We start from the raw sequence: 17,981 nt of genomic DNA, 5'->3' as shown, positions 1-17,981 counted from the left end.
GATAATATTAAATATATATATTTATATATATATATATATATATACATAGAGAGAGAGAGAGAGAGAGAGAGAGAGAGAGATTACTATAGAGATGTCTCAGCTTGTTGTAGTTGCGCTCGTATTTGGAGGAAGGTGATAACATCCAGTGTGGCTGTTGTGGGTCACTCTCGGCATAATTACATGTCCTAAAAGTCGGTGTTTCATTATGTTCATCAATATTTTAAGAACAGACATTTTTGTTTCTTGTTTGTGTCCACCGTCTGGACTTGTTCTGTGTTAGACCTGGGTCAATACAACAGTAACAGTTGGTTTAGGTTTTTCCAACCAACCATGATGAGGAGAAGAATTCACTTTTTCTGTTTGACCAAACAGAGAGTACAAGTGTTTATTACATTTTCAAAACCGTTTCCAACTTGTCCACTGAGGAGCGTCCAGATAATCCTCTTAGTCTACAGTAACTGATGCTCCGTCTGTGTCCTTCTGTGTGTTTGCAGAATAACACTGGTCTTGGCCTGTCCAATGGATCTGAAGAACTTCCCTATGGATGTCCAGACGTGCATAATGCAGCTGGAGAGCTGTGAGTAATTACACACACACAAACACACACACCTGCAGTGCCTGGTGCAGCATCAGTCACACAGCAGCTGGCAGCCTCACAGATAGAGAGATATAGATTTTCTCCTCGTGGCCTTTCTTTTCATTCTCTGCACGGACGTGAGAAGAATCAGAGAAGCTGAAACTCACACAGCTCAGTTCTCGCACAAAAACCTGCGCTGTGATCTCGGGACAAAGACTCGCTGCTTTATCTGGACTGACGCTCTGTGATTTCTAAGAATCAAAAAGGAGCCAATCAGATACTAGAAAGCCCGAAGTTACAGTACAGCCTGTGAAATGACAGGAGCGTCACGTGTGCAGCACGCTGGTGAGATTCAGACGAACAGAAGGAGGAACATGGAAACAAAACAATGGGGAAAGAAAAGAGGAAAAGGTTAAAATACTGCACTTAAATATGACGAATGCTAAGAGATTAAGATAAACAAGGGACCATCTGTCGTCAGTTGTTCGGAGGAGGAATTTATTTAGGCCATTTTGCCACCACACTAGTACATTTCCTTACTGCCGCTCCACTTGTGTTTGCCTTTGTAAACAATACATATACATATATATATATATATATATATATTCACATATATACATATACACATACATATATGTATATATATACATATATACATATACTGTATATACACACATACATATATATGTGTATATGTTCAATTTGACATTTTCCTGAAAATGTGCAATAATCGTTTGCTTCAAGGCCGTTGTTAAATAGGACTTCTTGTCAATTTTGTTAAAATCCCATTTAGTGGAAAAAACAAGGCAAACACTGGTTGACTAGCTTCATGCAGTGTTTTCCAAAAGTGCTGCTTTTCTCTATTCAAACTTAAAAAAAACTGCAGTTTACATTTTAAAAAACCTGATTATCCACAGTCCTGACCTGACTGAGAGGTCACTCCAACATCTGGATTCTTCACAAGTGGAAAAATGTCGACAGAGGGTGTAATGATATTTATAGAAGGCTGACCTACGTGACCTCACATCCTGATTGTCCTCTTCCTCTGAGAAAAAAAAACAAACCTGCTGTGTTTAACCCGCGTGACCTGGCGTCGTCTTCTTCTTCCCGTAGTTGGCTACACCATGAATGACCTCATATTTGAGTGGGATGAAAAAGGAGCCGTGCAGGTGGCCGACGACCTGACGCTGCCTCAGTTCATCCTCAAGGAGGAGAAGGACCTGCGTTACTGCACCAAGCACTACAACACAGGTGAGCCATGTCTGTTTATCATCTGTTTGTTTTTTTATGACTGGCATTTTCACCATTTTCAAAGTTTTTCTTCTGACACCAAAATGTGTTCCAAACTTTATTCTCACTGTAAAGCTGCAACGTTGGTCTTTAATCACTTCACACAAGCCCCACACTAAACAAACTTTGAGAGAAACTTCCCATGGCCAAAGTGATAATAAATTACAGCAGTGGTCAGTGTGTGTGTGTACGCGTGCGTGCGGGTGTGTGTGTGTGTGTGTGTCCTGCCGGCTGATTAGTTCAGATTCTGAGCTATCACTCACACAGAGGTTGACATCAGCTGTCACCGCAGAGGAGATAAACGATCCACCTCCAGACGGAAACCTCTGACACACACACACACACACACACAGCACAAAGCAGAGATACACATATAATCCACACACTTAAACATGCACAATACAGAGATAATCCCCAGCTTTGTTATATAAGTACATGAACGATCATCTCCTCAACTCTATACCATCGTTCAGTCCATATAAGGTGTTTCCTGCTTCCTGTTTCCTGCTTCCTGCAAAAACGGTGTTGTTTTCTCAACTAAACCTTCTACAAAGAGTCTTGGGCTTTAGAATGATCATGTTAAAAACAAAGTGCTAAATCACATTAGCCTGTGCTAAATCACATTTCTAGGTCAGGTTTTCAGTCTACCTCATGAATGTTCCAATCATTTAACATTGGCAGGATGAGTCAGTGTGAAAGTAGGAATATCTTGGAGTGTGTTTATGGAGTCGAAGCACTGAGTAATTGAATAAATAGAGAATATGAAATTAAAGCAGCACAGGAGTGATGAAAACCACACCACCCTCTAGCAAAGTTCACCTTTGAATAAGTTGGAGTACGGCTTGGAACAGTGGGAAAAAAAAGCTCAAAAATTAGAAATCTACAGAAGAAACTGAAATTTCAAATTTCAAACTGGTGTCGACCATCATTCCTGAGGTTAGGGACATTTCCTGGATGTGTCTTTGCTTGTCTTTGACTACAAAGGACAAACCTTAAGAGGTGAAAGATTCCAAAGCCTATGCACGTCTTCATTGTTTTCTCAGCTTTTTTTTTCTTAAACCATATTTTTGAAATATTTTTACGCCTCATCCCTGGTGGAATACTCTGTGGCTGTGTTAACGTGGCATGTGCACAGACCGCAGCGTGTTTAACCGCGGGCGTACATGTGCACGCGTGTGTGTGTTGGCGCGCCTGGCTCATCGGGGCACACGTTTCGCTGCAGTGCAATCAAATTTTAAAAGGGAATTAAGGTGTCGTTTCCCTCAGATTTATATGCTGCGGTCTATTGTGACTCAGAGAGAAAGTGAGGGAGAAAGTCTCCCCCTCTGTCTCTCCCTCACACTCGCTCTCTCACCCTGTCTGTTTTACTGTTGTCTGTTTTATGTCTTTCCATCTCTCCATCGCCCACACACACACACTCACTCACACACTCACACACACACCCACAAAGAAAAAGTCATGTTTGAAATACTAATTTCTGGTGCATTGCGGGGCACTTTTGTTTTCTGGCTGCTCGTGTGTTCATGTGTTTTAGAGTACACACACACACACACACACACACACACAGGAAACTGCCTTGACTGACTGTGGCTGATGATGATGATTATTGATAGAGTTTGATTTTACCATGTCATTATCACTCAGAGTTTTGTCTGCATGTTCATTAGCTCCGTGTCCTTTTGTTGCTGTGTGTGTTTTACCGTGGTTCATGCCCAGAAGTGGGTTGTAAGCTTATATTTAGTGAGTATACAATATGGAAGTCCATCTGTCAGAGTTGCACTAAAAAAGAAGAAAAAAGAAAATGAGCCCACTACAGACCAAGTAATGATTTATTCTAATTATTACCTCTCAGTCGAACACAAGACGAAGTATTCTCTTAAATATTTGGACGTGATCCCAGAGCCGAGTCTCAAACAAGATCATTTTTGTACAAAAATATAATTAAATGATTCAAATTGATTTAAAAAAAATGTTAAAAAGACGTGAACATTTTTTTGATACCACAAAATGATCATTTGCAAACTGCTATTACTGTTGGCCATCTTATTATATGTTTAGACGTGCTGTGCAGTCAGAGGCTGGTCGGTTGTACCTTGGTTACAGTAAGGTAGAACTTTGAGAGTCCTGTCCAGCTCTTCACCTTTGACCTTTAGCATCAACACAGAGAACTCCTGTCTCCTCCTATTTTAAACCCAGGCCTTGTTGTGCAGGAAAATTCTGATAGAGCAGCAGGTTTTTTGAAACAGTCAGACAAACATGTCTGTCTGGTGAAGACGACCAAAGTCACGGCAATGACTTTTTTTTTTTTTTTTTTTTTTTTACAGTTTGGGAGCTGCTGTACAGATGACCAGGCTAAAGTGGTCTGACTTTAGACTCTGAATATTTATTTACTCATATACAGTAAACTGAACATACTATATAAGTGCATTATATAGTACAGTTTATGGTCACTACTATATATTATATATATTATATTTTTTGACATTTTAATTACTCTTAATCTACCAGCACTTCCCTTCTAAAGACTTCTTAAGACATTTTACACATTTTAATCTCTAGAAAGCTGAGATGCATTGACGCATGTGTAACCCAGTTTAAGTGTAACACAGTGTTTCCCAACTGTTTCTGTGCCAGAAAACCCCACGGCACACCACCAAACAAAAAACAATAAAGAAATAAAATATAATAAGTAATAATAATTTTCTGAGGCAGTGAATGGACACACAGCTGCTCAGTCACAGTATCAGTTAATATTCAACACATAACCGTAAATATTATCAAGTCAGAAATAGACCTGTTTAAACACAGAACACACACACACACACTCACATACACAGATAGGACCCGCCTGAAAAATTTCCATCCTGTTATCAAAGGGAAATATGGACAGCACTTAAAAGCTCCGGAGTGAATCACAGCTCTAAATCAACAGCCTCCTCATTGACTTTTCTCCTGTTTCCTTCTCTCCATTTCTCTCCTTTCTATTTCCCCCCCTCCTCTGCTGTGGTTCTTTCTTCCACCCATGGTCTTTGATTTAATGGATGTCGGCCATCTTTAGCTCTGTGGCTCGTTACATTACAGAGGCAGAATGAGAGGCATTTGTTACTGCTGTTATTCCACTGTAATGTAAATAAGCCTCCGCTTTGACACTTCACTCACTTATCTCTGCTGCATGTGGAGTGTTTTCACTGGAACGTCAACAGATATTTATAACTCCCAAACCATGGGTACTGCAGTATTTGAACAGGTTGTTATTTAGCTAAAGCCTAACTGCAAATACTGGACATTGCATGTCATTTGTATCCAGTTTTTTTAATAGTCTTGCCATGCAGTTTTGAATGCAGTACCACTTGTGGCCCAAAGGGGCTGGCTCTCTGAAGACATTTTTCATGTATTAATAGTCAATAGATTTTTGTGTTGTTACTTGAATTGACAACAACAAAGTAATGGAGGGATGTGGTTAACCGATCCAGTCGTGGGGTAGGATCTGAGTTCTACGACACAGCTGGACATACTTCCTACCACGGCGCCCTCTCCGTTTAATTTTTGCTAATGTCTCTTCTACATGTCATCCTTTTTGCTCCTCCCAGGTAAATTCACCTGCATCGAGGCTCGCTTCCACCTGGAGCGTCAGATGGGTTACTACCTGATCCAAATGTACATCCCCTCACTGCTCATCGTCATCCTGTCCTGGGTTTCTTTCTGGATCAACATGGACGCCGCACCCGCCCGCGTGGGTCTGGGCATCACCACCGTGCTGACCATGACCACACAGAGCTCTGGTTCCAGAGCCTCACTACCCAAGGTAAAGAACGGCAACAGAACCACACAGATACCTGGGAAATTAGGCATAAAGTGAAAAAAGATGGAAATGACTGAGGAAGGCAGGTGTTTTAAGATACAAACAAACACAAACTAACAAACGAGAGGAGATTTTTTTTACTGGGATTTTCAGATTAAAGAAATTAAAAAATCACGGTGTGTGTTTGCGTGAGGTAGGATTGTACTATTATCTCCAGGAGAGCTCTAATCCTTATATCTCTCTCACACACACTCACACACACACACACACACACATACTGTATATTGACATTAGGTGGTTCATGAACTCGAAATGAAACGAGTGAACCGTGATTCCCCTTCAGTTCAGCTGTCACAACAATGATCACGCAGCACAACTGAGTTTATGTGAAGGAAAGAAGGAAGAAAGGTAAAATTAAAAGACGGAAAAAAAGAGGACATCAACTCAGAGGGATGTTTGTTTGGGTAAATAGACTCAAGAGGCTGTCGCGCAGTCGTCGTTGACACTGATGTCACAGATAAAAAGTCCTCTGCTTTTATAAATATTCCTACCTGCCTCAGTAAAGGGTTTGTTTTGTAAGATTTTCATCTGTAAAAAAAAAAATACTCCGTCGATAAAGCGTTATTCAGCCTTCGGCTAGGAAAATGGAGGGTTTCAGTTTTGCCGCTCAACAAGAAAGTAATGTAAACAACGGTCTAAGCCAAGAGAGAAAAATCAGGGTGTTTGGTAATCTTCAGTCTTCTTCACTAAACATCTGATGTAAGACCACGGACAGTGGTGGTTTACTAATATGACTTCCTGTTGCAAAAATGTAAAAAGAAGAGAGAGAGATTCAAATATACTGAATATAACATATAAGCTAACTTTTATCTGATCTGATCTGAGACAGATATTAGAGTTGAACATTTTACATTTTAAGGCCGATACAATATTAAAGAGAATAAGAAAATTCAGCATTTAACTAACTAATGTTTAACAAGAAGTTAACTTTGGCAGAACTAGATGTAGAGTACATTAACAAAGAAGAGAGATTTGATGAAGAGAAGAAGAAGAAAAAGAGTGAGGAAATGAGAAAGAGAGAGTCAGAAAGACAGCGATCACAGCTGGATGTCTCAACGATCTCTGCCTCAATCACTACCAGACCTCACAGACCATTGACAGTCGTCGGTGTGTGTGCTCTGATCTAATGTCATGATTTAATTCGCTCTTTAATGGCGAATCGTGCCTTCATTTTGCGTAGTACAGATTAGATCGCCCCCTGCAGGCTGCTCTGTGTGAGCACAGAGGCCGATACAGAGAGAGTTGTCAACACAGTTCATGCATTTTCCAGGACAGCAGTGCGGTTGTGATCCAGTGAGACTTCATTACTATTGTAGAGAGGGTCCTCACCCCCTCCACCTCCCCTCACTTCAAACTTATTGGACTGAATGTGAAAACCAGAGGTGGAGAGGCCAGGAATAATTCAACAGCCTTTATGATACATATATATATACACACACACACATATATATATATTAAACCCTTACATAAAAACTGACACACTGCTATTATTTAATTGACTCTATAAATTTAAATTATACATTTGACATTTTAAATTGAACATCTGGCAGATGGGAAAATTGTGTTTGTTAACTTCTACTCTCCTGAGAAGAAAAGGGATATTTACATTTTATTAATATGAGAAAAAAAGAACATATTTCTCTTAAAACCACTTCCTCTGTCTACCTGTAGGTGTCCTACGTTAAAGCCATCGATATCTGGATGGCCGTGTGTCTGCTCTTCGTCTTCTCTGCCCTGCTGGAGTACGCCGCCGTCAACTTCATCGCTCGACAACACAAGGAGCTGCTGCGCTTCAGCAGAAGGAGACGACGACACATGAAGGTACGGCCGAGCAGAAAAATTGAAAATCCACCCCCATTTTTTTTTTATTTTGGTTTTTCATCTTCATAAGTTTCACTGCAACAGGGAGACGGTGGGAAGGAAAGTCGTTATCTGTGCAGCGCTGAGAAAATAAATGTCTCTGTTAGTAAAGGACAAAACTTTACAAGCAAACTAGAAAACACTTTTTAATCACAGTCAGTAGGAGGGTAATCAATCATGCGAAAACACAGCTGAAAGTAAGATTAATAGTCGTATTATGCCCTGAGGTTTATCATTTGGTTTTGACTTAATCATATTTTCACACTGTAACAAACCAAGTTGAATTAGAGTTGTTTTCTTTTTAGTCTAGCTCTGATAGTCAAACCAGCAACTTTCCAGTAAACAGACTGGAGACTATGATGCATAGGTTTTTAGAAGTAAAACACAGTTGTAATTTAAAAGTTGCACTTTTAAACTTCCATATAAGGACATTTCCATTACATTTAAAATTGAAATGACCAATATTCTTGAGTGTCTATGTATTAGATTTGACTGGTTTGGGTTAGTACTGCCATAAGTCAGCAACTGAACTGGGGAAACTTTAAAAGGAGAAGAGAGTGGTACACCACTAGGGGGCGACTACACAGGTTAACAACATTGGTTGTCAAAACTGGTGGAGGCAAGAAGGAAGAACCAAAGGACAGTTGTTGAGGAAATGAATGTCAGTAATAAAGACAAGAGCCGCAGGGTGAAAATACTACTACAGAAAAACAATTGGGAATACAATTGTACTTCTTGTGGAAGTAACTGTACAGTAATACTTTTTTAAATAAAGTATGTTCTCATTGAGAGAGAAAACAGGCTTGCTACAAGAGACTTTTTTATCCAAAATGACACGAGAGTTTGATCCAGGTTAATATAACGACTAAAATTGAAACATGAAACATTTTACTTGAATAATTCTGCTTTCTTTCTTTCATTGTTATACCAGAAATGTTATATTTTTTAATATAATAAAGACAAGTAGTAGTGATGCTGTAAGAGAGGATTACAATAACTAAATAAATAAATAAATAAGTGAGTAAATAAATGTCATTCTTGTAATCCTCTCAGCTGTGTCAGCGTGTGGAGAGATTATTGTTCCACCTGCTGCTGCATTTCCAGGTGAATCGGGGACAGAGGCGCTCTCTTTTGTTGTTTGTTCAGTTCCTGTACCCTCAGCTGCTCTTATTGATCTTCTTCAGAGACAGACTCTAGTGTAGGACAATGAAATAGAACCAGCGGCTCCAGAGCGACCCACATCTGTAACACTGAACCTTTAACATGTTTTTTTGCCCCGCAGTTCATTTTCACTTGTGTGACAAAAGGCGAGAAATATTTTCAGGGTATTTGATAAAAACTGATTCCATTAGATTTAGAAGCATTGTGTTTTTTGTGTGTGAAAACCCAACAGACAGTGAGTCTGTCAGAGATGAGTTCAGTCCACCATGTTCTAGTTTCAGTTTTATGTAGCAAAAAGACTGGTCATGTGACTGGAACTAACTTTCTCTGCTTATCCGTCCCATCGCGACAGACACGTCATAAAATAAACATGTGCATTTATGTCAACATTGGCTTTCAGCATGTTTTCACTGAGCACAGACACGTCACCTGAGACGGCATAAATATTAGACGATTTCAGACGGGGACTGAGGCAGACAGAAGTGTTCAGTCAGTGAAAAAAACTGACAGCATGAATGAACTGTATCTGAAACAGCAAACAAATGGAAATGTGCGTAGATGTGGGTCAGTTATGTAACGGTTGTCAGGAAATTTAACTGATGTTGCTCAGCAATGTCATCTGTTTCAAATTAAGTGATGAAGACATCATAAAAATAAATGAATCTTTTTTTTACAAAGACATTAAATCAAAATTCAAAATTGTTTTAATTATTTATCGTCAAGGTAACTTTAAAGTCAGATTTCCCACAGTTCTTTGACAGATCCATGTAATTACTTCGTGATAAATCGTTGAACAGACACATCAATGTGTAACTGGTGATGTTTCACTGTTCAGAAACATTTAGCAATCAAATTTTAATGAAATTTTGACTTTTAAAAATTTTTGTAGAAATTAAAAAAAATGTGTGTGGAATTGTAATGTTGTAGGTGGCTGAGGGGAAAATTATTTTTTCTGACTTCTTAAAAAAAAATCATTAATTATATCCAGTAAAATAAAAAGTACTCTTCGTGTCTTTGGGAAAAAATAAAAACACTTGACACTTTTAGCCACACTGCTTTGAGTCTATATACGTAATTAACACCGGAAGATCGCTGAACAAATCAAGCAAAGGGAACATTCACGATAGAAAACCACAATAAGACAGTCAACATTCATTCCATCTGCTCCGATGTGTAATAAATCCAGCAGTAGTGGAGCCACGTTGACACAGAGCGACAGAGAGAGAGAGAAACAGAGCGGAGGAGTCCTCAGGCATCGGACATTGTTGATTAACTTCTTTGCCCACTCGCTCTAATGTGAGTCTAATGTGATCCACCATTGTCCATTACTGCTCTGAGAGGGTCATCTGTCAGGTTTCAGCTCACTGTCACTTACTGGACTCCAACTCTGGTTGAAAAAAAAAACTATCTTTCTAAATATTAGCATGTTGGACTCTAAACTAACCCTGATTCCAAAAATGGGAAAATGTATTTCAGTATATGCAGTATTATTGTGGTACTACTGACAAACAGTAGAGCATTATAGACAGAATACACAGTGGAACCCAATAATAACATCAGCAGCATCTCCCTTTGTCCTCACAAAGTCACACGTGGAACACAAAAACCCAAAACTCAAGACTCAACCTGGTTTAATATTCAGGGCACAAACAGCTCTTTGTATTTCCACACGTGATTGTCCAAGCGTTCAACTGCCAGGACAATGGTTCGCCCCAAATTGATTTTCCCACCCAGTCAGAACAGCTTCTTTGAGAGCAGAGAATGAAAGAAGTATTTCAACTGCTGAATGTGTAAAAACTGTCAGGATTGTGTTGGATTATGGAACAACATCCTGAATTCCTGCATTCACTTATCGCACAATACAAATAATGACACGCTCAGTGGAGATAAATTTCTTCTATGGTCGAACGATTTTAAAGATGTGCAAATGTGTGTGTGTGTGTGAGAGAGAGAGAGAGAGGACATGACTTCCTGAAAAGTTCCACCTCAGCAAACATCTCAAAGAACAGTAGCCTGAACACACTGGTCTGTTGGTGTTGGACTAACACAGCCAGTATGGTTAGCACACATAACTGCGTTAGCCTGGATTGGATTAGAATAATATTTCCCCAGAGGGCTTTGTTGAGTCTGTTCATTTTGTCTTGGTAACAGTGATGAATGGGGTGCAGTTGAGTGTATGCTGGGAAGTCTCTACCCTCAGAGGGCACAATGTCCTCCAGGGTTTGAACGACTTTCGCCGAGCCGCTTAGATAATTCTACAACACTCTCCATAAGAGATGGGAATTGATGGTTTTGATTTCGAGGGCATCAGTGTGGGATAACGCTGCCTGACTAAATATCGATTTTTTTCAAAACATATATGTATGTATAAACATGTCAGTATGATTCAACCCAACCATATAGTGTTGTTTAAATTCAAGTCTCTGACATGTTCAGCATATGAACAGTCTGTGCCACAGTTTGACCTCAAATCTGCAGCAGCAGCCAGCACTAGTTTTGCTCTGAAAAACCCAGTGTCCTCATATGTCCTCAATAACCACAAAGCCTTGAAGGAAAGCCTGTGTTAGTGAAAAAAGAACAGTCACATGGAGCCATGCGCCAAACGTGAAGAGTGGTGAAGATGTTGCAATGTTAAGGGAAGGGGACTTAGCCTTTAGCTAGCTCCCTCCAGGATTTTACTTCGCAAATGGCAAAAGCAACATAGTTTGTAGCATTTGTGCTAGCAATTTGGTAGCACACCATATCCAAGCAGTGGTTTCACCCAGTCTTCAATAATACAGTAAACATGATGGGTAAATTCCTATGTGTATAAAACAAAAATTAAAAAGTAGGCTACAGCAGGTACTCAATATACTGAATATTGAAGTATTAAATGTTTAGCTTGGTACAGTATCTTGCCAAAAGACTACAATAACTAGGTGGGCTATATGGTAACAGAACTGAGTCGGGTGTTTTTAACAATTTAGATAATGAAATAATGTTGTATACTGTTGCAAGTAGTAGTAAACAAAGTAGTTTAATCACACCCAGCTTAACGTAGCCTAGCTGAGCTATGCTAGAATGTTAGCCAGAGTTAACTGCTCTTAACTAATCTAAAATGTTTTCAACCATTTTTTTTTTCCACGTGATATGTTTTAGAAAGAAATTGTTAGAACGTTTAAGGTCAGGTTGTTGTTTTTTGTGTGTGTGTAGAATGAACAAAAGGTTTAACGTGCTCTGCTGAAGCAGCAACATTGGGATCAGGCCGACGATGGAGGCGAAGCATAAAGAGCCAAGTGTTTTTGTGATTTCTGGAAGCGGCAGTCGAACGTTTCTGGGAATTGTCAGCACAGTCGCATAGCGTCCAATCAATCAGAGTGTGCAGAGGGTGAATTACATCGCCGTCTTTGACTCAGCTAAGCTCTCAGTGTTGGGCAGAGAAGCCGTTGTTGCAGCAGCAGCAGCAGCAGCTGGAGTCCCAGTTGTGCTGATTTCTGTAGTTTCTTCCTCGATGCTTTATTGATTCGTTAGTGACACTGATAGTCCAGAGAGAAGAAGAAGGAGACCGAGGCTGTACCTGTCTCACAAGTCTGTCTAATTAGGGAGATGAAGCGAGGGCGTCAAAACCACAGATACTGCAGCTGAGAGAAAGAGGGAGAGAGAGAGAGAGCAGTGTCCACGTTCAGAGTTACACTCCCTCCTGCTGGGGGTCTTAGGTAACTGCAGGAGCTACAGCTCCACCTGTCTGGCAGCTGCAGCTCACTTGTCTGAACGTCCTCTGACTTAGTGAAGACAGAGCAGTTTGGTACATCCTAGAACATTTATGACATCCTGTTATATAACAATGGCCTGGAGGTTAAAAGGACCAGGCCTGTGATTGGTAGATTGCCCCCTGCCAGGGCTGAAGCCCAGCTTTGGTGTGTTGAACATGCAGTAAGGCTGATGTGTTGTATGAAGAGGACAACATTCTGTAGTGTCTCTCTGAGAAGAAGTGGTTGGTGCGGCTTGCAGACGGAACCGTCGTCTCCTCAGGATTAGGTGATATAATGCGTTGTTTACAGTCATGTCAGGATTTTGTTAAATTACAAAATGAACTTTGTTGATTTTCAGGATCAAGTGTTGAAGGAAGCCGACATTTATCCACAGACATCCGTCAGTGTTTGTACAGGCAGCGCACAGCGTAAAAAAAAAAAAAAACTCAAACATTTACAGCGCTAATGCCTCACAAGGGAATCAGGATTAAACATTGATCAGTAATAACCCTGCAGACGGGGAGGGAGGGTTGTCCTCTTTTAAATGCCTTTGATCCCTCAGGCTGTTCATCCTCTCTCAGAACAAAGGCAGATAAGTGAGTGTGAGGATCAAGGAGGAAGTGTCAAAGCACCAGGAGAGTGATCAGTGATCTCTGCAGGCTGAACTCCAGGCCCTGGATTGACAGCTGGCTCCTGACAGAGCGTTAACTACACTGTCTGCCTAACACATCGTTCCTCTAGGATTTCATTAGAATGATGGCCGCCACACATGCTGTTCACACACCTCTGTTTCACTCTCCGACTCCCTCATCTCTTTTAGAACTACTGATACATTTGTTCGGGCCTTAAACACACCACCACACTGGTTACAGTCATTACCTTTAACAAAATATGCACTATTCCTGTAGACTTCTATTCACAGACACTTGTTTTGGTACCCGGTGGAGACACCCCCTAGTGGTTACCTGTCAACTTCTGGGCTTCACTCTTCAGATCATGTGGTTATTTCTGTCTTATTTTATTATACGCTCTGAATAAGATAAGAGTTTGTATAGCTGTAGGAGTGTGTCCACATTAGAGCACAAGTCTGTCCTTAAATAAATGTCTCTATAAAGCAAAGCAGAGAGATGTTTTCAAAGTCACACCCGCGTTGTAATTCCCCTCAGCTCCACAGAATCCTCTCACCGCTGACATATTGATACTGAAACCTCCTAAAAAGCTCCAAATGCCCTGAATTGAGGAGAGAGAAGCAGGAAGGGAGACAGAAACGGGAGGAGGGGGAGGACACTTGGAGATAAATCCACCAGAAAATAGATCAGCTAAGGCAAATGTATAATATATTTCCTTTCCCTGGTGCCGTCCCGCAATTGCTTCTGGAGGGAAATCATGAAGCAGAACACAAGCCGAAGAATTCCTGTGCCTCAGGCCGCGCTCTCTTGGGGGGAGACTGATGCTGCCGCTAGTTGGGGCTGACACCTTTTCCCAATCCTGTTGAATGTAAAGATGCAGGGCCTTCCAAAACAAACGTCCAAGGGTTATATTTGCAGGGAGATGCTGCTGCTTCCTGCTAATCTGCTCGATTAATCACATCAACAGAGGCGCCGATATAAAGGCTTCAGTCAAGGAAGGTGAAACATGATGGATGATCCAGCTGAATGGTCCTCCTACCATTTATTTCCCCCTCTCTCTTTTCTAAACCTTCCACCTCCCACATCATCCATAGACTTCAGGTACTGTGAAGTTCTGTTTACACAAGGGGGAGTTACATTTTATGAGTTGAATTTCATCATGAAAAGAGGAATTTTACAATAATAAGAGATTGACTTTTTAATACCTTTAGTCAAAGTACATTCAGTACAGCTGATATGAATACATGCTGACTGTTACTGTGAAGCCGTCCATGCTGGCTCCACTGTCAAATAGGTCTCTGAAAAGAGGGAGTTGACCTTGAGGCAAAAGGTCAAATAGATGATCCTGAGTGACGTTAACACCTTTTTCCAGACCATAACAGGACAGACTGAACAAAAAAATAAGTTAAATATAAAATCACACTTGATCTTACCAACAGAGGCAGCAGTGTGCCAGGATCGTTTTATTCTGAAATTCCTCATAATCTCTGTAGACTTGGCCGTAGGAGATGGAGGAGTTCACCAGCTCCGGTCTGTCTCATCAAATCATTCAAATATTATTAACTACTACAGCTGACATCTAGTCCAACAGTGTGAGCGTTTCCTTTTAAAACCTGACATGATGAAGTGGTGGTGAAGGAGGAACGTTGTCCGTATTGCACTAATTGATAAAGTATGTGATTTGACATTAATGTCCAAATGTCCACGGCTCTCGGTCTTAATGGAAGGTTTAGAGCAGAAGTGTGTGTGTCTACGGGCTGCAGAATTTTCCTCCTCCCCTTTCACTCTTTCTCCTCCTCGTCTCTCCTTCGTCTCCCTTTCGCTACCTCCCCCAACACGACCACATTAATCACATGGCAGGAAGAATAAAGCACAGCATCTGTAATAGTTTAGTAGCATCACTGAAGGACAGGCAGAGGTCGACGGCTGCAGCTCCAGTGTTTCTGTATGTGTGTGTGTGTGTGTGTGTGTGTGTGCATGTATTAACAGTAATGAATGGGTTCGGTAGGAAGAAAGGACAGAATGGGGACACGGGGCTCTAAAAATGGATCACTACCTGGTGGTCTGAAACACACACTCATTGACACACCTGGGTCCATTCACAGACACACAATTTAAACTCCACTTTGAACCTGTAGTCAGTCAACAATCCCTGGAAAAAAAATCTTAATTACAGTTTTGACATGATATTGGTGGAGGTGTACAGCTCCACAGCTCGTTCTTCATACTGTCATACTGGAGCACAGGAACCTGTCTGTTTATAATTAGCAATTTTCTACAGGATAATCTACCTTTCCAGGGGATATTGGAGTGTGTGTTTTTAAAAATCTCTATGGGTGACCTTTTTAACTCTGAAGGACCACCTCCTCGTGTTTTTCTATTTCAATTCACACAAGGACACACATATATAACGCCCAGTGTTTGTGAACCTGATAAAAAGCCCATTGTGTCTCCTGTGATGACATGGAAGGCTGACGTTGAAGATAAGACTTTTAATAATCGGACTGTGTTCTGGTGGAAACACCAAGCAATAACCTTAACACACACACACACATATTCACACACATAATCATGGCGTGTCAGTCACGTACACTGAGTACACTGGTGTGTTTCTGGTAAAATTATTTTCATAAATTTTATAACGAGCGGCTATGCTAACCACAACAGTGTCTCTCTGTCAGCTCGACATAAATTATTAACTGACATTTGAGATGTTTGGAAGAGGTGTCCCATTTTGTACTGATTGATTTATGCCACGACTGTGCGTTATAAATATGTTATAACCATGTGGTAGAGAAATGGATAAGGTTATCAATGAGTGATGGGAAAATGCCAAAGTCCTTAAAAAAAGTAAGAGGGAGAGAGGTGAAGAAGTGAAAGGAGACTTCTGCCAAGCTGCAGATCAAACTTCAATGCGAAGGTCGAAACTTCTGCTACAGATTTTTGATGTCATTCATTTTAAATGAGAACATTCTGCTGAGTGTTTTCACAAAGACAGGTCAAACTCTCATATCTGGTGGATCTAGCTCTACAAGAAGATTTACAAGACAGTCAGAAGAACTGTCTGGACTGGACTGTCGCCACGTAGAAGCATTTTGTGCCTAATCCTGGCCACATGGGGGCGTATTTAAAAAAAATTCATCTGAACTACCTAGTTGTTACCTGCTGTGAGTTGGTGTTACTTCATATTAGACATTTACAGCCTTACCTTCTCGTTGATTCTAACAAAACCAGTTTTGACATCAGTAAAAATCCCCGTCATCTGTTATAAATCTTCAAGCTGGAAATAACTGGCATAAAATAACGAGAGGAAAAAATGACATGGATAAAAAAAACCCCACTCCAGTCAAACTCACTTCATAAAGTTGTGATGTTTCACTTCATCGCAGTCATTGTCATGTTTGATTTTTTTGTTGACACATCAGTTTGTGACTCACACACACATCTTGAACTTGTTCTTGCACTATCATCCTCACACACACCTCCTCAACAGTAACGTCTTTCTCTGGTTCCTAACAGCCTGAGTCTTGGCCTGTGTTGCAGGAGGATGAGACGGGCGAAGGGCGCTTCAGCTTCCCCGGCTACGGCATGGGTCCTGCCTGCCTGCAGGCCAAGGATGGCATGGCCATCAAGGGCAACAACAACAACGCCGGGGCGACTTCAGCCGCACCCGAGAAGAGCATCGAAGAGATGAAGAAGCTGTTTATTAGCCGGGCCAAGCGTATCGACACCGTGTCCCGCGTGGCCTTCCCACTTGTCTTCCTCATTTTTAACATTTTCTACTGGATCATTTACAAGATCATTCGCAGTGAGGACATCCATAAGCAGTAGTTCAGAGGCCAAGGAGGAGGGGGGAGGATTACAACAGCATGAAGAGGAGAAGGAAGGAATCAAAAAGAGATAAAGAGAGAGATCCCTTGAAACAGAGATGTCACAGCCACTTTTTTCACTCCACCTTTATTCGTCCTCTTCCTCTTTTTGCTCGAGGATGAGGTGCTTTTGTCGCGATCGCTCCAAATCCGCCCCCCGTGACTCCTACTACCCGTTCTTTGCTTCCCTGCCCCCACTTTGTTGTCCTCTTCCGCCCTGACTCTGCCCTCGCTCCCTGCTCTTTCCATGTTCTCCTCAACCCTCCCTAGAATTATCCGGACCAGTGCAATAGCAATGCAGTAAAATGCATGATCAATGAATGTGGCAATATATAAAGAAAAGATGAAAAACGAAAACGTTACCACTGACTTTGGAAGAACGGAAGGATTTTAACGCGCGGGAAAGACAGACTGGAGTCTCGTTTGTTTGTTTTATTTTTTGTGGGAAGACAGATAAACAGATGATGCTCAACATGAGGTTGGCAGGGCGGTGTAATGTTCTCATGCTTATAAAATGTGGAATAAAAGGTATAAACTTAAAAAATGTGTTGAAAAATGGGGAAAAAGGGATTGTTTTCATACACTGTTCCTGCTTTTCCAAAAAAAAAAAATAGAATAGGTTGGAAGGTGAATTCAGTGCTTCCATGAATTAAGGCGATGCAAGGATGTGACACATTCTTCTATATCTAGATTTGCTTCTAATGTGTATTGCGAGCACTCGTCAACGCTTCATTCTCCCTCCATGAAACACTTGAGGTTTTGCTGCTGCCGCCGTCAATCACATGACTGGACATAAAACAACAACAAAAAACTAAAAAAAAACACTGGACAGTGTTGAATATTACGGAGAAAAATGTATCTGTGGTTGAATTCTCTACATGTCATTTATTTAGGGTCACGTCGCAGATTTTTTTTTTTCTTTTGGCTTTTATAACTCACGTGCCAATTTTAACCATGTTATCTGTGTGTCCATTGTGTGGCGCTGTGCAGCTTCAGAAACAT

The 17,981-nt window shown here is 40.9% G+C and overlaps 1 protein-coding gene across 6 annotated transcripts in view; it reads left to right on the top strand.

The window, feature by feature from the left end:
- The window catches only part of glra1 (glycine receptor, alpha 1), a 65,896-nt gene extending 48,095 nt beyond the window's left edge, over window positions 1–17,801 (top strand). For 4 of the 6 annotated variants that reach the window (XM_017039583.2, XM_017039581.2, XM_025063121.1 and 1 more), the window contains 5 exons: window positions 495–577; window positions 1,691–1,828; window positions 5,458–5,672; window positions 7,401–7,550; window positions 16,630–17,801. In XM_017039583.2, the coding sequence (XP_016895072.1) occupies window positions 495–577; window positions 1,691–1,828; window positions 5,458–5,672; window positions 7,401–7,550; window positions 16,630–16,941 (898 nt within the window). In that variant the 3' untranslated portion in view covers window positions 16,942–17,801. The remainder of the gene's footprint in view (window positions 1–494; window positions 578–1,690; window positions 1,829–5,457; window positions 5,673–7,400; window positions 7,551–16,629) is intronic. The other 2 variants (XM_008327226.3, XM_008327228.3) reach the window with 1 other exon arrangement.
- The last annotated feature ends 180 nt before the right edge of the window (window positions 17,802–17,981 follow it).

Source organism: Cynoglossus semilaevis, chromosome 15 (genome assembly GCF_000523025.1).
Source record: "Cynoglossus semilaevis isolate Cse_v1.0 chromosome 15, Cse_v1.0, whole genome shotgun sequence".
Taxonomy (NCBI): domain Eukaryota; kingdom Metazoa; phylum Chordata; class Actinopteri; order Pleuronectiformes; family Cynoglossidae; genus Cynoglossus; species Cynoglossus semilaevis.
Note: the sequence above shows the minus strand (reverse complement) of the source record. Positions and strands in the feature narration are given on the sequence as shown.